A 21,570-nucleotide genomic window follows, 5' to 3' on the forward strand; every position below is an offset into this window, starting at 1 on the left:
TTCTTCATGCCAGTCAGATCACAAGTCCTTCTTGCAGTTAGGAAGTCAAGGTTATTTCCCCAGGAAAGAAAGCAAGAAAAAAATTTTGGTTTGGGCATCATGAAAGTGTCGATGACACAGACCATCACCTGCTCTGTGTTTCTCCTTGCAGGTGGGGGTACGTGCAGTGTTTACAAGGAATAATGTTCCCCTGATGATGGTGGTGTTGAGGGTGTATGTATAAATTCTCTTGAGTTTGGGAAGAGTAACTTTTTTTGGTCATGATTTCTGAGATTGAAACTTGCTATTGGTCTGGTGACATAATCCAACAGTTTTCTTTGGTTAGAAATAAAAATTTATCAATTGGAATGCTTCTTCAAGGAACTGAAAATCCTGCTCTATTACACCTATTTCGTAGCAAATATAAATAATAGCCTAAATATAATGAGCTTTTTCAGATTTGATTTGCCTGCAAGAAACTTGTGAAGGCTGTTGATGCCTTTGATGTAAATAAAGCACGGCTGTGCTTGGCAGAGATGATGAAACTTAACCTTGGTCTTTCAGAAGTGCATTGTTGGTCTCTGTTCTCACCAGCAGTAGCATTTCACTGGAATTTCTTTCCATTTGCAAAGGTGATGTGAAGCAGCCTTTGCCGTGATTTCCAGCAGCTATGCTCCAGTGCTTCTGAGGAGTGGTACTTGGAGGTGGTGGGGAGGCTGGAAAAGGAGGCAGAGGCTGTGACACTGTTGCTAGAGACAAAGGAAGGAGATGTGGGTATTGGAGAAAGCGCTTCTGATAGCTGTTGTGCTCTGTAGTGTGCTGTAAGGAGAGTGGTTTCCTCAAAATGTGCCTTGTAGCATCCTGTGGAGCCTCAGTGGAGCTATTTATTTTCCACAATTCAGGCTTCTCTTTGTCCTCCCCCACTTTCTGTGTGTGAAAGGGTGACTCTTGCTTCATGAGGATCGCACATCCTGAGGTGCAGAGGGAGGCAGGGGAGATAGTTTCTTGTCGAAAAGCAACTGTTGCTTAAGTCTGTTAAATGTCACGTTTGGCTTACCGGGAAAAGCAGTTTTAAATGAGTTACAATGTGTATAAAAGCAGGCAGAGGGTATCCTTTTCACAAAATGAAGCTTTTTTAGAAGATGCTGATGGAAGTCTGGATTGTTGCAAATGACAGATAACCAGCTCCTCTGGATACAGCCACTGTATATGACATTCACAATACAATCTTTTCCTCAGCTTTATAGGTGGAGCTACAGATGATATCTGATGTCTTGCTGGGTTTTTTAACTGTTGTTTCTCTGCTTTTAGTGAAGCGAGGTTATTAAAAATGGGTTTTGTTAGTTCCTGTGCAAGCAAAATTCTGAAAGCTCTGCATAATATTTTTTTCTTATGAATAAGAATGAGAAGCTCAGTTAACACGTGCATATGAGGCAGTTGATAGTCTGATGTTGATGTTTAGACCTCCCTGCAGGATACAGGGTTTTTTGTTTGTAAAGCATGCCTTAATTTAAATAGTTGCTCTGTCTCTGTTAAACAGTTGCACCAGTGTCATTTCTTTCCTGTTACTTCCTCTTGTCTCTTCAAGAGGTGACAGAGAATTGTTGAGCAAGTTTCTAATCCTGAGGTCAGACTGTTTGTGTTCCTCCACGTACATGAGGCATTTGTAGGAACTAATTTTATTTAAAATGTTTGGCTTTAGAGGAAAAGGAAATTGGTAACTCTGAAAGATGGTGCAAGTGGATTTACCCAGTTGTTTCACAGCAAAGTCTTAAACTGCAGAGGCTGAAGGAAAACAGCTTTGGTGAGGAGAACTGCTGACTCTTAAAAGACTAAATTGCATGTCAGATTGACCGAATGGGGAAAACAAGAGTACAGTAAAAAAGGGTGCATCCTGTTGGAGAAAGTCAGTTGAAAATAAATTAAATTATCATGAAAATCCTCTGCTGTTGAAAGTTTTAAATGATCTTCTTGATGTTTGGTGGGTCTTGCATATTAATTTCCTTATCCTCTAAGCTCTTGTAGCTGATCTCCTTGTGCTACTGCTTGGAGCGCTGTGTTACAGGTGAAAATGTGAAGAGCGTGATTGTTAAACTAGCTTGTTTTATACTAATTCTAATAACTTCTATTTAATCAATTCAGTCTGAGGGAACCTTGTTTCCAGAGACAGGAAATTGCTTGAGGATTACTGGCTGTCGCAGGACTTTCATATTTATTTGCAATATGTCTGGAAAAAAAATAATAATAGAATCAGACATCCCTTAAAGGCAGTTGAAACTGGAGTTGCTGTCCTTTCCCATGAGGCCGAGTAGAGGTCACTGTGAATTCTATGTTAGAGAATGTTTTTTTCTTGACAAATAGTTTTATGGCTTGGAGACGCATCAAAACCCCAAGAAAAGCAGAGTGACCTGTTTCCCAAGTGGATGTACTGTTCACTTAGCTGCTAATGGCTTGGCATTTCCTACCCTCAGATAGCAGAATTATATATGCCTGCTCTAAAATTCACTTTTTAGAAGGAATGGGGAAGATTTTCCACTTTTCAGCTCTGTGTGCAAGAGGAACATGGAGAAGAGGTGTCTGGCGAAGAAGCACGTGTGGTATCCTTCTTGGTCATGTGCCCAGCCTGTTGATATTTGAATAAAAGTAAAATGCAGAAATCCAGTGAAGACACTCTGTTCCTCTTCTTGCTTTTGTTTCATGGATGGTTGCCTGGTAGCTGGCCCATTCAGGAGTGGAGGACTGTGACTAGGACCAGTAGAGAGTCAGCCCCTGGGAGTGGGGGCTTGGCTGAGGGGGACAGTAGGCAGGGAGGCAGCTGCCCAGGTCACGAGCAGGATGCTTTATCTCGAGGTTCTGGACCCAGCTGTAAAGAGGTCTTGTCTGTGGCTTTATCCAGGGTTTGTCTTTGCACATCTGAGTATCATGAGGGAATCTGATCTTTGGAAGGGTTTTCCTTAGAGTTTTAAGGCAGACTGGGCAAAGCCCAGCTGTGCTTCTGCAGTCCTGCGTGATGTAGCAAAGCAGCCAAAGTGTAAGGTAGAAGGTTAAATCACCTGTATGCTCTGACTTTGGGTATATCCCCTTCTGACTTAGCGTTGGCATGTGTGAGATTCTTGCCTGTGGCAGCGCCACTTCGTAGTGTTTCTCCCTGTTGCACAAAATTGTAAGATATACTGCCAGAGCACTTTGCTGACTCTTGCTGTTCTGCTTTGTGTAACTGTTTCCCCTCTTTTGGCTTTGATTTCATTTTGACTTCCTCTAACCAAGCAAGCCTGTGTTACCTTTGGCTGTCATGGAGCATTCTCACCCAGCTTTCTGGCTTTTAATCTGCTTGGAGGCCAGGATACTGGAGCCATGATTATGGGGAAGGGTTTAGCTCTAGAGCATTTTTATGCATAGTACATTATTTCTTCCAACTTTAATGTGAATTGAAAATGGAGCTGGTTTCAGGAGCAAGAAGCCTGGGCAACTTCTTGGCCCAGCATGTTAGTCTGCTTGCTTAAGTCAGAGAGGAGTTTCACAAACTTAGGGCTTTGGCAGCAAAGCTGAGGTGGGAGTTACTTACCTTTCCCTGTCTGCTGCTTTCAGTGCCCCAGAGCTGTCCTGGTGCAGAGACCCAGTTTCCCTAAGAAGCTCCTGAAAGGTATATTGGCATTGTGGAGGGGATGTTTCACTATGAAGTGGGTGTGGCAGCAGCAGCGTGGGGTGTCCAGTCACCTGGGAGCAAGGAGTAATCCTTCAGCCAGGGTGGCAGCACAGTCTGTAAGTGCTTGGATGGTGGAGTGTCAGGCCTCAACCTCAGCTGGCTCTGCAAAGGGCAGATGTTGATGTACAAGAGGCAGACTATACTGCAGGTCAGTAAGGCTGAGGAACCATTGCTGCTATATAAACAAGGTGCTTAAAGCTGCTGGATGAGCAGTTACTATCAGGCACTGCTTCTTGGCTGTTGCCTCAGGGCCCTTTGCTTAACATCGTTTGAGTTTGGTAACAGCTGGGCAGAGGTTCCTCCTTGGGAAGCGAAGCAACGGCAAGTCCTCTGACACTTCAGGGGCAGTGCAGAAGATTGGTTGTGCTCCCCTTCCTGCTGCAGGTCAAAGCATCCTGGGTCCCACCTCTGGGTTACTCTAGTTCCAGATAACAGATTTATTTTTTTTAAATATTTTTCCACTAATAGCCCTGCTTTGTAAAGTCTAAATGTCACTGATTCAGGTGAGGGATAAGCTGAAGCTTCAAATTGACCCTCTGCTGAGATACAACTTACAGGTTTTATTTATGACAGGTTTTGTTCTGTGAACTCTTCCTTCTCTACACTTCTTTCTGGCATCCTTCTCTCCCACTCCAATTTAATGATGGAAATCTTAAGCACACAATCTAAATCTTTAGTACTGATTGATGGTTGTAGGTCTTGGGAAGGTGATCTGCCACTCTATTAGAAAGGGATCATCTCGGAGGTTCTGCTTGAAGCATTTGGTCTCCTCCTGGTGCCTGTGTACGTCCCCTTGTGACAGATAATGAGCCACCAGCCTTCTTGGAGTCTCCCTGGCTTGATGCTTCTAGCTTGTGCTGCTCCAATCGGAATGTAATTGTAACTGATCCCTTGTTAGAAAATCAAATTAGTCATAGCCTGTTGAGGGAAGCCAGTTAGAGGGAAAAAAACCTGCAAGGGTCTTCTGCATAATCATTTGTGCTCACTGTGAGATGGTATGTGAGAGTGATTTAAAAGCAAAGCAAACTCTTTGGCCTTCTGTTTCCCACCCCTTCTTCTCTTGGCCCTGGAGTACTGACTTTAGAGATTAATTTATGTCGCCTTGCCTGGAGTCTGAAATTCTCTGGTTGAGTGTTGGGACAGAGGCTGGTGTGCCCAGCTGGGGAACCTGCCTGAGACACCTCCTGCAGCTTCCCTGGGCTGCGGCCCCACAGAGCTGGGCTGTGTGCAGGCAGGGTGCTGGTCTGCTGAAGTTTCAATTGCAAGGGGGTTGAATGGGGATACAAAAATTTTCCTTTCTCACTTGTAACACTAACAAGAGTGATGTGATTCTGTGGGGTGAAATGTGCCCAATGCCACTGTGATGGGCCTGTGCCACCGTGAGTGTTTGGCAGTACATGTGCATCTGTGCCATTAGCACAGTGCATCTGAAATAGGAACAGCAAAAAAAAAAATCTAGTAACTTTGCAGCTACTGAAAAGCAAAGGTAAAGGGAAATAGTGAGCTAACAGGTAGCAAACTGAGCCATGGTGCTGAGACCTTTTGAAGGCTTGCTTTTTTATTTCACTCTAATTGAGATCTATTGAAGTCATTCTCCGCTGTGTTAGAATCCCAAATGCAATCTTGAAGTCAGAATCAGAATCTGAAACGGTGGCTTTTAACTTTCTCAGTTTGATCAATGATCTATGTTGTTGGAAGATGAAGTTTTATGAGGACTTAAGGGACAGTCTTATTTTTCAGAGTTTTTCTGTATTATGGGTTTATTTTTGAAAAGACCTTTGTACCAACAGGCATTCAGACATCAAGGATTTGTTAGCCTGAAATGCTCTGATACTACAACCTATCTCTTGCAGAGAACTTTCTGTATAAACTGTGATACAAATAACAAGCATGGTACTGCATTGGTTGTAATTTCTTGGAAGTGGCTGAGTAGGTGTTTTTGTATCTGGGAAACATAATCTTAAACCTGAGCTTTTTCTCACATCTCTGCTTTTAGGAATAAATGTAAGAGTTTCTCCGTCTTCTAGTATTGGTCCTTATTTAAATGTCAGACTGGTTCACTGAAGTTTATATTTTAGAGGAGTTTGATAGGAAGAAATCTTTCAAATTGATGTCCTCTTCAAATGGCTGTGCTGCCTGGTGGTGTTGCAGCTGTGTGTGTAGCAGGTGATGCTTTTAGCCACATGAGTTGAAATAAAAGCACAACAGATGTTTGGGATGGGGAGAAGCATGTTCTAGTAGTCAGGGATTATAAAGTAAGCCTTTCCTATACGTGGGCCTTGTGGGGCATACTCTGCAGCAGATTCACACAGCTGCATAAATGAGAATAGCACCCTGGATATACAAGTGACTTTACCAATCCAGTGCTGCTTTGTGAACTGTGTTATTGAAAGTAACATTTCAAGCTTGGATGTGGCTTCAAGAAGTTGTGCCTTTGCACAGCTTTTCTTTATTCTCCTTCCCTGAAGCAGTTTCAGTTTACTGTAAGTTTTCTTTTTTATGACTTATTATTTTTGGAAAGCGTTCTGGAACATTTTGTGCACATGGTCCTCTGTAAATGTGCTGTTGTACTCATTAAAGCTGAAAGTATGAAACCTAACTTTTCTGATGCAGTGTGGCAGGCAGGGGGAAATGCTGAAACAATAGTTTCCAAAGGGAATACTTTTCCAAATAAAGATGTTTAAAAAAATACCCAAACAACAAAAACTCACCCAAAAACAAAACTGGGAAAGATTGTGAGAGGTGTATTCTCCACAATCCTCCAGTCTCTACTTTCTTTCATAGATTGCATAGATGACAGTATATATAAAAGGAAAGAAAACCTTTAAACACATCCAGCAGGTTTTTTAATAACTGTTCTCATTCACTGCTAAGACCCTGCTGCTATAGGTGTTTTTGTAATAGTACAGAAATCTGCCATGCTTTAGAGTTGTGTGTGTTAACCTGTCTAACACTCCCCACTGCTCCTCCACAGCTCTGTTTTTCTTCTTACTGGTTCCTGGAAGTTCACAGTATGCTCATAACTAACTTCTCCTTCCTTGTTTGGAAGGACAGTTGGATTTTGATCTCTTATCTTCCTCTTCCCAAGTGAAACACAATAAGTTTCCAGTGAAATTCTGTGACTTTATAGGAAACTTGTTAAAATCTGGGGAGCTAATGATATTTAGGGGTTTTTCTTGGGCTTACTCAGGCAAGGAAAATCTGAATTTATTTGTTTTTAAAGTCATAAAATTCAAATCTTTTGTGACTGTGTCAGATGTGGCATGACAACCACTGTTTGTGGAAATGGGGAAGGATTGTTACAAAACTGAGACTTGTCTTTGATTCTGTTTCTAAAAGTATGAGTGATATTTGCAAGAATGAAAACCAAGCCCTGCTTGTTAGTTGTTGTTAATCCACAACTGAATTGAGTGTTTCCATCATGCAGTGGACAGTGAAAGGTCCTGAATGCCATCCCTTTTCCCCTTGGCCACTGTTATGGGTTTAGCCAGGTGGGCCTAAATTAGGCTTTAAAGTTCAGATTAGGCCTGAAATTGTCAGCTGACTTGAGCTGGGCTGAGCTAGCTAACAGCTGACTTCTTCTAGCCAATAATATTGTATTCCATACCATATTACATCATCTCAAAAGGGTAAGAGCTGGTGTGTGGGTGTGGCTTGTTCAGTTGCTTCACAGCTGTGGTGCCAGTAAGACACTCTGCTGTCCCAGGAGGGATGGGGAGGCCCAAGCCCAGAGCACCGGCTTAACATCATGTTATCTGAGGGAAGTAAAATGTTTGTTCTTAGCTTTTCTCTCTGCTTAAGTCTGTCTCTGAAGAACCAACTTCTCTAGAATGATTTGTAGTTAAAATGGTAGAATCTGTGTTTACTGGGAAGTGGGAAATTATTTGTTATACATGACCTGTGTAAGTGTGTGTTATATTGTAGTTTCCTCTTAATTTTCTCTTTTCTGTATAAATACATGTAGTTAGTTTCAGCATAGACCTGGCTTTGGAAGTTTTTTTTTTTCCTCTCTCCCTCTTCTTTACCCCTTAGCTGGTTGGGGGGAGGAGGAACCCTTTTCACTCTGTCCTGGACAGTTGGCGTTTTGCCTGCTCAACCCAGGACAGCCACCTTGCACCTCTTCTGTGCATTCCTTGAGAAGTCTGTTCCTTCCCTCCCACTTGCCTCTGAGGGTCTGTTGGAGTTGAAGGTTGTTTGGTCTGCTCAGGAAGACCTTTGAGCCTGCTGTCCTTTTGCTTTGGCCTGTAGCAGGGAAGAAGTTCATACATGTATAGGAGGGCTTGCACCAACTGCAGGCGTGGAAGGGGAGAAAATGGAAGAAGGAAGCGCTCCCTGCCTTTAGACCACAGGCTAAACACAGGATGACTTTTCAAGGAGCATCAAGTGGAGTAAGGATGCAATTAAGGGCAGAGTGCAGAAGCATGATATGGATACAAACAAGAGTTTAGACTGTGAGAGGAAGGATAGAGAAAAGGAAGATGGGGAATAAGCTCTGCAAATTGGTGAATCTTGAAGGATTATTCACTTGAAGTAGGAATGTTGGTGTGACTCCCAGTTGTAAGGGACTAGTTATCCAGTAGTGAAAAATCCAGTTCTCTGGTTTAAAGCTTGAGTGTGACTTAGTCAGAGATTAAAATGGAATTTCAGATTTCAGCCTGTCTACCAAGCTTCTCTCTGTGCAAACTCTAATGTTCCTTCCTGAAAATGGGAGTTCTGCATCACCCATAGTTGTTGTGTAACTGGGGGAGGGGGGTGTCTTTTTTTTTTTAAAAAGAAATGTTATAGAAACCTTCATGAGAGAGGAGGTAAAAGACATGTATGTGAAAGAGACAGCTGAATTTAGAAGTCATAGGCTAAACTTTTGTCACAGTTGGGGAATGAGGAAAGAAATTCAACAACTCAGGTTCCTCTTTATATTGCAGTGGGGTTGTTTGCACTCCAATGTCCAGAGTGAGCAGCTCAGTCTTTCTTAGTGATCCTTGTCTGTAGCTGGGAATACGTGCAGTTCAGTCCTCTGCTTTATGCTGGACTGTGCTATGCAGAAATCTGCCTTTCTATAATTCAAATAAGAAGGTGTAAAATGAAGCTACTAAGCACATCATCTGGTTACTGGGCAGGGAGTGGGGAGTGTCACATGGTGTTTGACTTTTCTTATTTCCTCTTTTCCAATTATCCTGAATAATTGAGAGTTGGCTGTGCTAAAGAGTCATTATTAAGATTTTTCTGAACTGCTTGCAGGTAACTTGGAAGGCTTTGGGTTTTTTACTGTGTGCCTGGTTTAACTGAACACTGTAACTGAGCTGTGATGCTAAGCAAAAATGTTAAAAATACAATTTTGTTTTTAAAAGCTTTCAATTAAACTGGTTTAACTACAGAAAGTAACTAGAATTAGGGGTTTCTTTGCTGACACTTGGACTTGATATTTCTGTGGGGTTTTTTATTTAGCATCCAAGAAGATTATGTCTTTGTTTTAAAGCTTAACTGCTCTTTGAAAGCAAACAAAATAAGGGTACAACAAAACCAGCAACGAAGGGTGAAGGTTAACTCCTCTGAACCACACTGCTTACATTCGATACCACTTTCAGTGTGACCATGAGGCAAGAACAGTGCTTTTGCTTAGCTTTTCAAAGGTGTGCACACCAATCACTCATTCCGTTGCTAAGATCTTTGCTGTGTGCATTCAAGAGTTAGCAAACAATTTTTGAGTATCATTCTGTGAGGGAGAAACTGTGTGGATAAAATACAGATTTCTGCTGTGCATGAGGATAGCTAATTTTCTTCTGGTAGGTTTCAAGTATGGTATTTAGAAACAGGCCAGTGGCATTCCAAACATACTGAACACTTTCCTAAATAAACTTTGAAGAATTCAGATTGAAGACCTGTTTTCCAGCAACAGTAACACAGGACATAGCTGTGCCAGGAATCTTGAGCCTTGGATTGTCCAGTCTCTGGTTCTCTTTCATGTCCTGAGCATGAGACTTCGAAAGGGCTTTTTCATGGGAGCCTGGGAGTCCAGCTGTGACAAAATAAGAAAAATAAGAAAATTAAGTCATAATCCTGTGAAAACTTGCACAGGCTTACAAAGGGATCTTGAATTGAGTTGGCAGCTTCTGAAGGTTTGGAAAATAAATGGTAAAGGTCTCCAAACAGCTTAGCTTGGAGGAAGTTCCTGCCATATGTGAGAGCATCATCTTTGGAAAGGGCTGATTGTGATTTAAGAGCAAGCAGGAGCTCTGGCCCCCATGCATGGTTTCAGTGGAAGCTTCAGGGAGTTCACATAGAAGCAAAGTGCTTGTAGTGCAAGCAGAGCTGGCTGTGCAGTGAGGGACTTGGGAAGTTTGCTTGATGCCGAGACTTGAAAAGAAGGAGCTGGGGATGGCTGTAACCTGGGAGCAGTGGGTACTTTTTTCCTGGTTCATAGCATCCCCTGAGAGGGTGTGTGACTATTGCCTTTGTGGATATAGAGGATGGTTTGTCTTATCCATATTTAGTAGGTGTTTTTCAAGGTTCACATTAAAAAGACAGCAAAAAACCCCCACCTTTACTGACCAACATACTTTCAACAGAGAAGAATCTCTTCTCCCCTGCTTACTCTATTTATGGGACATGCTGGCTATACTAAATATTATCTTTGAAAATATCTCTCTTTAGACTTAATCTTCACATAACCCTTCAGCCCAGGCTGTGGCATGTGAGATGGATCTGAAATGTGCTCGCTCTGCATGCTTGTGCCACGGGCAGCTTCTGCCTTGTTGTTTCTTGTAGCCAGCCCATTCCTTAATGCCGTGTGTACACGGGGTATTGCTTTGATCCTCGTGAACTCATGAATTGTTCAGCTGTGTCCCTGAAGAGTCTGTCTCTGACAAATGCCTGTGCTCTACAGTGCACTCAAGTTAACTTGCAGCAGTGGAGGCCTGGAGAGTTGTTAGGAAAGCTGCTTCCCCCTGAGCTGTAGGTATAAGGAATGGGTAAAAACAACAGTCAATTTTCAGAGTTGAATGTCTATCTAAATAGCTTCCAAACCATCATCTCTCCTCTGGTAAGAAAGTATCCTTTCTTATCTAGTCAGAATCTCTTTGCTCTTCTAATTTTGCCAAGTAACAGTAAAGGCTGGCAATAAGTTTTGTGACTTGGCTGAAGCCCAGGGGAGGATCCTCAAAAGCTGTGCTCGTGCCCATTGTCTGGTAACAATTCTGAGGGCTTTATCCATGCTGTTGTCCTTCGAATGGGCCAGCTGCCCTTGTGTCCCCTTCAGATCCCACACTGAACTGAATCAGTTTAGTGGGATGTTGCTGGAGGCACAGCAGAAGCAATTTACAGCATTCTTGGTGGAGCAGCCCTGGGCATCTGACAGACAGGATCCCTGATAACCTGGGATCTAAGTGACTTGGTAGCTGAAAAAAGATGGGGAAATCATGCCCACTTTTAAAAGACAGGAGAGAAACAGTGCTATGCTTTGGAGCAATCTGTTAGGGAGTTGAGAATAAGCAGTAATGGATTCCTTCTGAAGATGTTCTTGTTATCCAACTTGTTTGCTGTTCAGAGACCAGAACTGGACTGCTGAGTTACAGATGCAGTCTGTGGGAGAGGAAAACACCTCTGGGGCAAGGTAGGACACCTCAGGCTGCTCATGAAATTCTGTGATAATTGCATACCCTCTTCTCTACCTCTCCTGGCTGCTGCTATGTTGCCTGGCATGCACTGTTCCAAGGCCAGGGAGAGCCACCTTTAAAAGATACCTTGGCAAGATTTTCATAGTTTGTTATACTAATGATGCTTCATTAAATCGGAATGGGGAGGACAGACCTGTCTTGATCTAATCAGAAGAGCATTTGTTGAAGATGGTGCATTGCTTTGTGAGAGCTTTAATTTGGTATTGAGCAGTGACTCCTGGAAGAAAGCAGCCATCTGTTATCCTGGTGTATAGGACAGATGCTGGCTTCTTCCACTTGAATATGAACTTAAATTCCATGTGGGAGATCTGACTTGAGAGGAGGGGGCAGATGTACAGATTAACTGGCTTGGCTTTCTTTGCATAGAGTAGTTTTTCATTCCATGCTCTAATTGTTGCTAAAGGAATTCTAGCAGGTAAGTGAAAACATCCTTATTCTATTCTGTGTGGTGGGAGTTTAGTGAACAAAGCACTGGCTCCTTATCCATGGAAGGCATGAGAAATCTATAGGCCGTGCTACAGGCATAGTGGCATAGATTTGTTCCTTTTCTTCTCCCTCCAAATGAGGCAAGAAACAAAAGGGGCAGACAGAGTTTATTGTAGCAATAGCTCCAGACTTGCCACATGACACTTTAAATGTCATCTTGAAATGACATTTCAGGGCAGGATGTATGTAGACAAAGAATTCTTCTTTGATAGAGACTAATTGACTTGAAGGAGCCAAATTTTAAATATAACCCATTTGTGAAGTAAGTATGAGCATAGTAATGGCATGAACTAAGGAAAAATCCTCTTTTCACTAGGATGACTACCAGGTTTAATGACAAGTCTACACATTCCCTCCCGTAATGCAGCTCCTGTTTTGCCTGAGTAATTGGAAATGTGAGTTATGGTGGTTTGAGTGTGTGTTTCTCTGGTCAGTGGTGTTGTGCTACTTTCATCTCATAAGTACCTAAGAATGTGCAGGTCATACTGCCTTCCCCAGGTGTAGGAGTGCTAACCCAGGTGTCCCATCTGTTCTCACAGGGTGCAAAAGAGAACAGTATCCACCTCTGCCCTTCTTAAATCTGTTTGGAGTTATCCAGCAGTTTCTTTGGGAAACTTGTCCAAATAAAAAACCTAATCCCCCTTCAGTATGAATATTCTTTTCAGTGAAGAAGCTGGGGCTGAATGGGGTTTTCCTCAAAAGTAAATTATTCCTGTTGTCAAATGTAAAGAAACATTGATTTCTGCAACTTTGTTTTCACTTGAGAGCTTTAGATGTGTAGGGAATAACATGACAGAAGTGTTGAAATGTATTTCCATACGAGTTTTTGGGGGTTGGTTTTAGTTTGTTGGTTGATTTGTTTTTTAGTCTCAACTTGCTTTAATGGGTTTTGGATTTATGCATGGCATTGTTATTCATCCAGGTCCAAAGTTACCCCTGGAGGTCACGCAGGGTTGGTGGAATGTGTTCAGCTGGGCCTTCATTAAAAATAAGGGTTCAGCTTTGTGCTTTTGCTATTTCCCGCCTGTGCTTTGTTGTGTACGTGTCTGTTTATCCTGTGACAGTGTCTGTCAGGCTATTGGTGAATCCCTCAGTCCTCAGGTATGAGCAGTGTCATATCCTGCAATTTTAATTGCTGCACTCTGTACTGTCAGACATTATACCTGAGGTTTGCCAGTTGTTTTACATTCCTCCTCCTGAGTGTGTGTTTGCCTGCTGGTTGGCTCTCAGGTCTGCTGTACCTCTCCGGGTGGCTGAAGACTCATTTGATGTATTTATCCTACCTGTCTGGTACAGCCTGCTGTCTTGGAGACCTTCTGAAAAGTCATGGGGATGTAGGAAGACTGGCTCTCTTGCAGATATTTGGAGATAAATCCTCCAGATGCTATGTCCTCTGGGGCTGTCTTGAAAGGAAAAAATAAAATTAATTGTGAGGTAGGCAGTCTTCACAGCTGAAACATTAGAGGGTAAGTAAAAAGTCATAGTCTATAATGCAGCTCCTTTTAGTATTTCCTGTGTAGAAGATTCTTTCCTGCTCCTGTTACCTTATGAACTGTGAATACTTGATAAGATTCCTAAGTGCTAGAACATGTAAAAGGTTGCTTTTTGTTTCTAAATTTCCCTTTTCCCTCTCCAGGTATTGTAGGTGTTTGGCTCAATGCTTACTGTTTCTTGCTTTTCTTTGTTTTTTGTAGACCAAGGTGCTCTGATCAACCAGATCTTTCAGAATTTTTTTTTAAAAAGAAACTTTGGTGGGTAAAAGATGTGCCATGGAATGGTAGCACCAAAAAGCAACACAGGATCATCTCTTGCCTTGACTAGCCATGGGTTATTTCGTCTGCTAGTTCTCTTTGGTACCTTTATCTTGGAAGCACAGGCCACAGGTAAGTGAAACCTCTCTATATGCTGCAGGGGTGGGGAGACATATAAGTATAAAGATGGCCTTATGTTGTTTATGGGAAAGCTGGTGGTGGTTGGTACATTTGTACACATCTTTCAGTACTCACAGGAAAAAATTCCATCACTACTTGTTAAGCAGAATGTAGTGTCTGAACTGAACAAGTCTTGCATATTAGTAAGGAAATGCATGTCCTGTATCCCGTAGTTTTGATTCCCATGTCTTTTTTCCCCTTCTATTCTCATCCCTTCACTGTAGCTGGGGGCACTGGGACCATCTCAAGAGCACAGACCATGTTTAGGTTGAGTGAGATTCTCATGTAGGCAGTGTTATCTGTGTGCCCTGTAGCAACTGCTTATGTGAAGCAGTAGAAGCAGAGGCTGATTCAGCTCTTTGCACAGCTGATCGATGTTTCATGTTTCCTTGTGTGCAATCTTCTGACACCTCAATACCTGCTACCTGCACCCTTCTATTAGATCCTCTTTTCAGCTTAAGTGTGTCTTCTCTTTCTAAATTCTTGGTGTTCCTCTGATGGTTAAGTGTTGTGAAAAGTGTAAATAGCACTGGAATGGGATGATATGTAAAATGTCATCAGGGATGAGTTTTAGAAATGAGTGAAAGAAGAAAATATACTGGATACTTGAAAGGTAGTACATGATATGAAGTGTGTGCTCATTTACCAGTATATCCTAAGGTATGCCTTTTTTTTCCTCAGGCCAGCCATGATTTATTCTGTCTGTACACAGGTCACAGGTGGCATGAGATGGAAGGAATAACCTTGTGTGCTCTTACATACCCCAAAAGGCACATAGATTTGACTTCTGCAGCTGTTACAACGTGGAACAATAGCTTGACTTTGAGAAGAAAACCTCAGTTCTTGATGTAACTCTAAAAGGTCTTATTTATTTGATATATCATGACACCTGAAAAGGTTGCATGACCAACACTCTTCAACACCAGTGAAGATTGAATTGGCCTCTGTGTGGTAGAGCAGAATAAATGTCAACTGCCAGATGCACTCAAAGTTGAGGTGATCCTGTATGGAAAAGTCTGCTGGTGCTGAAAAGTGCTGGAGGTTGTTGATTTCTTTTAAGTATTTCTGAATCTTTGAGCTGGAAGGGAGAGGCTGCTGCAGTCAGATATCCCAGACTTGTGTGTCTTACTGGCCTGATTTTGGCTTTGTAGTGTTGAGGGATGGGAGAGACACACCTGGGAGAGTGACAAATTGGCATGAACAGTTTGTGAGAGTAGCAAAGGCACAAGGTCTTTTTGGATCTGATCTACCCTTGTTCTTTTTTCTAGCCATGCTGTTGTTGGTGCTGGTGTCTCTGCCTCACTTCAGGTGTAGGCCTGTCAGATATGCCTCCAAGCCTGGGGCTGGAGTGAACCCTCCACATCTCCCAGTACGTGCTGCAGCACCTTCAGTAGAGTCTGTAATCAGTATGCAAATACCTTGTGCTACATGTGGCTCCTGGGTGGGGAAACGCTGCCACAATTGGCAAGCCTTCTTAATATAATTTTTGAGGCATCTGGTCATATTACAAAAGCACTAGTTAAGCATGTCAGAAGACCTGAGAGTTATTCTTCCTTGTGTTTCCTTGGTGAACTGATCAAGACAGATCATCAGCTAAATAGGATTATAGTGGCCAGGCATGAACCACTTCCTGCAGGAGAAGTGAGAAAATGGAGGGGGGCAAGACTTGCGGGGGAAAAAGTCCCAGGGAAGGGCTTGCTGAGGGAGTGTTTCCATGTATGGGTTTTCTGAGGCTGGGAGGCAGCAACCCCAGCGCCAGTTGCTGGGAGGGATGGGGCGCTCAGCAATGCGTCACGGCCCGCAGAGCTGCACCTGCAGCAGCTCGCCAGCCATGAGTAACATTAATGAGCAGCCCAGAGCCAGATGGAGAAACAAAGAGTACTGTTGAGGCACTTGGAAAATCATCTCTCCCTCATCTTTGTCCCCCAGCCACCCTGCCATCCTCACTTTAGTACTTTACATAGCAGAGTCATTCAGAGCAAGCAGAGCAAAGCAATGTTAACATGAAGCAAGAGATTGTATTAAATCTCTTGGCAATAATGCCTATCTTGAATGTGGGGCCAATGTGACATGCTCAGAATTGCTACAAAAGCTGCAGAATGTTCTCATAAAAAGATAGACAAGCATGGAGACAATGGCTGGCTCAGCTCTGAGTGAGAAACCAGAACTTGTGATCTTATGTTATAAAACTAAATATTGTATTGCAATAATTTTGCTGATTAGAAATTCTATTGCTTGAGTTCCAGGAAGCTTAGAGATACATTCATGATCTGGGCAGGAACGTGTTCTCTTTGCTGTGTGGTTAATGCAGAGGGCACTCATTTTCAGTCAGCAAGCATCTGCTCTGTCCTCTGATAATGAACTGATTTTATTTATGCATGGATTTTTAAGAAAAATCCTCACCACTTTGTCTCAAGCAATCTATCCTAATATCCTCAAGTGCCATAAGTTGCTTAGTCACTGAACACACTGCAAAATTTGGGGAAACTACTTCCTTTTCACGGGAAGGTATCCACAAATATAAAAGTAACTGCTGCATATATTTTAACACAAAACAAATGCAGCATTTGGTGATGGGCAAGCAGTGAAGCTATGTCAGAAGAGAAGGATTTATAGAAACTTAAGTGCTGTTCAGAAATATTTTGAGCTTTATCACTATTGTATCTTTCGTCCCTGTCTGTCAAGTTCTCCAAAATTATTTGGGGGAAATACTGAAAGAATGAGCAGGCAAGGAGGCTTGAAAAACTTCTCAGTAATACTGAGGCTTAGTTCTTCACCTGCCTTTTCTGGTTTTTTTGAGGGTTCATCTGGAATGTAGCTAACAGCCAGGATGCTTAGTAGATAGAGATGGTGAAATTTTAAGTGTTACAGGCGCAGTGACAACCTTTTTGCCTGCATTTCCACAGATAATGCTTCTCCATTCTTTGTTGCTGTGATTTTTAAAAAAAAATTCCTCCCCGCCCCTCCCCACCTCCCTCCTGCCTCTGTCCCTTAAGGTTATTCTCAAACTCTCACAGGCCTTGTGTTTATATCTTATTCCCAATGAGATATATGTCTGGCCTGGCTATTTTTGGAAGAATGACAGTGGATCAGATGAAGTTGTTCATTAAATTTTAACATTTAGTCTCTAAAGTTCTGAATGCTTCCTATGATTTATGTTCCAAATGGTGTAATCTCTCTTGGATGCATAACCAGCTCTGTCAGAAATCTATCAAAACGTAGGTTGGACCCTTCATTATTGATAATAAAATCACCTGGTCCTGCAAAATGCAAGTAAATGGGTTGGTTAAAGTATTAAACATCCTGAATTAAGAAAATATCGATACCCATAAAGGAAAGAGTTTAAATATTAATCTTTAAAAAATAACAGTAATGCAGGCTTAGTGACTCTTAAGTCCATTTACAGTTTAGACACAGCCTGATTTTTGTTGACTGCACAGTTAGCTCTTTAATTTTTAGGTTTGCTGTGAAAGTCATAAACTGAGCTTGAATGAACTGAAACGACTTTGTTCCTGTGTGTTGTGTCTGACGCAAATGCAGCCAATCTGCTGCTTGCTGTTCTAAGGTCTTTTCAGTGCCAAGGTTATTCTTCACAGCAGCTCTTGGATACTGCTGGTATTTGTTTGCGTTGCATAGAACAGCTTGTTAGAGCACACTCCAGTCTTTGAGCAGATTCAGACTTGTTCCTATTCTCTGGGAATCTGTGCAAAGCAGAGGTTTTCTTTGTCTCTGATCATGCAGCTGAAAGGAAGGCATTAATACAGCTAGGGGCGAATTCAATGGTCATGAAAACAAGGACACTACAGCACTGGATGGCCAGACAGAAACGTGGGGAGGTGTCATGTGTGAACAGATCACGTTTCTAACTTGTGTGCTTCATATAAGTGTGGGTTTGGAGAAATTACAGGGTCAGCCCAAAGCAGTATGGTGTTCTCCACGGAGAGAATGGGGAGCATTTTCAGGTGCAATTCCTCTTTCCAGTCACTTTGGAGAGCTTAATAAGAGCAGAGTGGTATGGAAAAGCATGTTGAGGAACTGCAGAACAACAGCAAGGCCTAGAATTAGACTATTCAAATAATAATATTCACACTGCTACCACACTGATACAGGCAGTGTTATTTAACTATCTGCCTTGAAGGGAGTAATAGGAATCTCAAGAAGCCACATAACTTCTTTAATTTTAACCAGTTCTGGTAGTTGAAGGATGAATTAAATCTTTGTGATGCTTAGCTAACTGCTGGTTTAAGCCATGAGAGCAAAATAATAATCCTGAATTTTCCTTTTGTCTGTCCTAGATTGGCTCAGAAAATCCAAAGGACCTGCATGTGAGTAAACTTATATTCACTGCTGTACTGTGAGAAATGAGCGTGATATTTTACAGGTTAATGTAAGTGGCTGTGAGCAAGGATTTCCATTATACTTTGTGTTGGATAGGCTGAGATTCATCTCTGTGTCCCATTTCCATCTTTGACCCATGTACTTGGGAGGGGTGGCTGCCCTCAGTTTGAGAGGGAGATCAGCTTCATATGTTGCACTGTGCTTGAAGGAATCGCTGTGCTTTCTGTAGCTTTTACTTACAATGGCTCAAGAAAATAAATCGGAATAAATATTTCATTAAAATGGAGGGAGATGCTGCTTGTGAGAGTTTTTGAGGCCAGTAGAGTACTGAGAGGACAGGCAGGATAGGCTGAGGCAAAGAAAAAAGTTTTGTTTCCTTTAATCAGGAAAAGTGAGTATGTCATCACACACTGCGATTCTTGGTCTATTCCAGTGGATACTCCTGCTAACCTGTTGTTTCATGTGATCGGAAGAAGTCTAAAATATTTCCAGTGTCCATGTTATGGGTGTATGCAACTTTGGAAGGAGATTTGTTCTGTTTGGTCTGAACTTTCCCTCCTCCTCAAAAAAAGAAAAAAATGCAGGAATGAACTCTGAGGGGAATGGGTTCATAATGAGGAATTTAAAGGTGTGGGAAGGAAATAGGGAGATTTTAACACCTATCAAATTTTGGTCTTTAGAAAATGGGAGTTAAGAGCCGATCGAATCCTCTGAATCATTGATTTTTCTCCAGTGCCTGAATTTTACTCCTGAGAGAAAGAGTGGTATCACACACATGTAGTATTAAGGGACTTTGAATTTTTGGCCATGATTGCTTGCAGGAAAATAAGCTGGTTTTGGAAAACCCTCAAGAGTTGTCTAGTCCAATTACCATAGCTTTTTGGTTTAGACTGAGAATGATGGAAACTGCTAGGAGCTTCGTTGTGTAAAGAAGTAGGAGGGATGCTGAACATCATTTGTTCAAGAGGAACTACTTGTGAACTACAGTCCAGGTTCTGACTCATAGAATCATAGAATCGATTGAGTTGGAAAAGACCTCCAAGATCATAGAGTCCAACCCTTGGTCCAACTCTAGTCCATTTACTAGATCATGGCACTCAGCGCCACGTCCAATCTGCGTTTAAAAATCTCTAGGGATGGTGAATCCACCACCTCTCTGGGCAGCCCATTCCAATGCCTGATTACTCTCTCTGTAAAGAATTTTTTCTGATCTCCAACTTAAATGTCCCCTGGCAGAGCTTAAGCCCGTGCCCCCTTGTCCTATTGCTGAGTGCCTGGGAGAAGAGACCAGCCCCCACCTGGCTATAACTTCCCTTCAGGTAGTTATAGACAGTGATGAGGTCACTCATCACCATCCTGGTGTCCTTTGACTGCTGCCTGCAAGATTGAAGATGCAGACATTTGTCTTATGCTTCCTTCTTTCACTGAGGCCTTCCTCCTTATCTGCTTAAACCAATAATTTAGGAAGACTTTGAGTTTGTTCCTAATGTCATGGGAAAAGTTCTGCAGTGGGATAGAGGAAGGTTTGCTTGCTGTCACTTTCTGCCAATTGACCATTCTTTTCCTACTTCTGTTGCTTTTGATGCCTCCATTAGTTATCATTGGAACTGAGGCATTATGTTTTTAGGATCTATGGAATGTGTTTTATCTGTCTAACCCATGTCTGCTATTGCTTCTCCAGCCCTTATGTTTAGCTGTAGCACCACAAGCAGTGACCACCTCTTGTTTATGCCACCAACTGTTACTGACTCTGCAGCAGAGATGGCAGAGCAAGAGTTACATCTGCTCTGGGACTGTGGCAAACATCAGCCTGTGCTGAATACTGCTGGGGTAGCTGGTGTGTGGTGTGTAAAGCTGTGGATATGTCCTCATGCTGACATGGGTGATGAGGAAGAAACAAGTGGTAGGGCAAGGTGGGAAGCTGTAGGCTGTTGAGTCTTCAGCTTTTGTGGGTAAATCTGTGAAGGCTCTGTATTAAACCCAGCAATCTGTGTCCAGATGACAGTTCCTAAAACACAGCTGGTAACAAGCTGCTGATAGTCAGGAGTGAAAATAGGATACTAAAGGCTCTTGAACAGCAAGCTGTTTGTACCTTTCTGAGAGTAATTGGAACCCAGTGACAGGATTATGGCATTGTCTCAACAAGTTGTACCTACTTATCTGTGTGTGCTGATCTGCATCTAAAAACACACTTTGCTTTTAGTGAACTGAAACTTCTGGGGACTGCTTATCTTCCTCTGCAAACAGGAATTCCCCTGAGGCTCTGCTTCTGCAGTGTTGCATTGGAGGACTGTAGGTTTCTTGCTTCCAGATGTTGAAGGGATTTGAAGTAACCCTTTAGGTATGGGGCTGCTTAGATGAGTTACAGGATTTGCTGGGTGGATTGAGCTAGAGGGGGCTTGTTGCTAAACTCTTGAAGAATAAAGTGAGCTTTTGGCCCGGCCTGTTACAGTGATGTTTCTCTTATGGAAGAGGGAGAGGACCTTCTGTGCTGAGAAGACTCTGCCTGTTCTCAAGAGGTTGTGGGGTGCTCTCTCCTTGCTTGTGTACCTTGGTGTGGCTGGTGCTGGATGGAGATGCCTCCTGTGTTCTTTCTCTATAGGACCAATGCTGTGAATGCAAGGGTGAGTGTGTTTATCCACTCGGCATAATAAGAAGCATTTCAGTGTCAGCAGAACAACAGTAGGGGAACAAAAGAGCATCTTGAAATTTTGTGGGCTCAGCATTCTAAGTCTAGCCAGTCTTAAAATTCAACTGGGAAAAATCGTTATTGTTTGAGGGCAGAAACAAACGTTGCTGCTACTGCTATTGAGATACATATTTTATTTGTCAGTAAAGGGAGAAGTATGTCATACTTGAAAAATGTTACCTTGCTGTAGCGTGAGATAAGCATCTCTAGTGGATGTTGTCAGTTCTCAGCCTACAGCCAGGGAAGAAACATGGTAAACCATGACACAAGCAGAGTCACAACTAGAAAGTTAGAGGCTACTGCTGCTTTTCTGGCTAGAAAGAGTATTCATTTTCTGAGAACGAGATGTGTAAATAATTTTGTCTTAGACATACCCATAGGCACTCATAAAACTTTCCATCAGAAAGAGAATTAAACTTTTTTGTGATCTTATCAATTTTGTTGTTTAGGCAAATTTTTTCCTTTGCTTCTTTTTCAGCAGAGGTGTCAGCTGATGAGACAACAAGTGAAGTTTTTCTGGTTTAGGTAGAACTAGAATATTTTGAAGGAATGGGATCTATCTGGAGAGTCTGCAGGCATAGAAAAGGACTAGAAGCATATGGAAATTTGTAGGAAGATGGTAGAATAGACTGAAGGTGAATTAGGATTGGTAGAGAATAATATTCTAGGAAGGAGAACAGGGGAACAGGAGTGGTGAATGTTTCCAGAGGTGGAGTTGTGAAAAATATCCTGGTGGTTTGAAAAGCCAATTAGTGGCTTGGTGGTTAA

The 21,570-nt window shown here is 42.3% G+C and overlaps 1 protein-coding gene across 8 annotated transcripts in view; it reads left to right on the forward strand.

The window, feature by feature from the left end:
- Positions 1-21,570, forward strand: part of SUSD6 (sushi domain containing 6) — an 84,394-nt gene that overhangs the window by 20,589 nt on the left and 42,235 nt on the right. For 7 of the 8 annotated variants that reach the window (XM_071558185.1, XM_071558187.1, XM_071558184.1 and 4 more), the window contains 2 exons: positions 13,539-13,727; positions 18,071-18,100. In XM_071558185.1, the coding sequence (XP_071414286.1) occupies positions 13,607-13,727; positions 18,071-18,100 (151 nt within the window). In that variant the 5' untranslated portion in view covers positions 13,539-13,606. The remainder of the gene's footprint in view (positions 1-13,538; positions 13,728-18,070; positions 18,101-21,570) is intronic. The other variant, XM_071558192.1, reaches the window with a different exon arrangement.

This window comes from Pithys albifrons, chromosome 6, assembly GCF_047495875.1.
Source record: "Pithys albifrons albifrons isolate INPA30051 chromosome 6, PitAlb_v1, whole genome shotgun sequence".
NCBI lineage: Eukaryota > Metazoa > Chordata > Aves > Passeriformes > Thamnophilidae > Pithys > Pithys albifrons.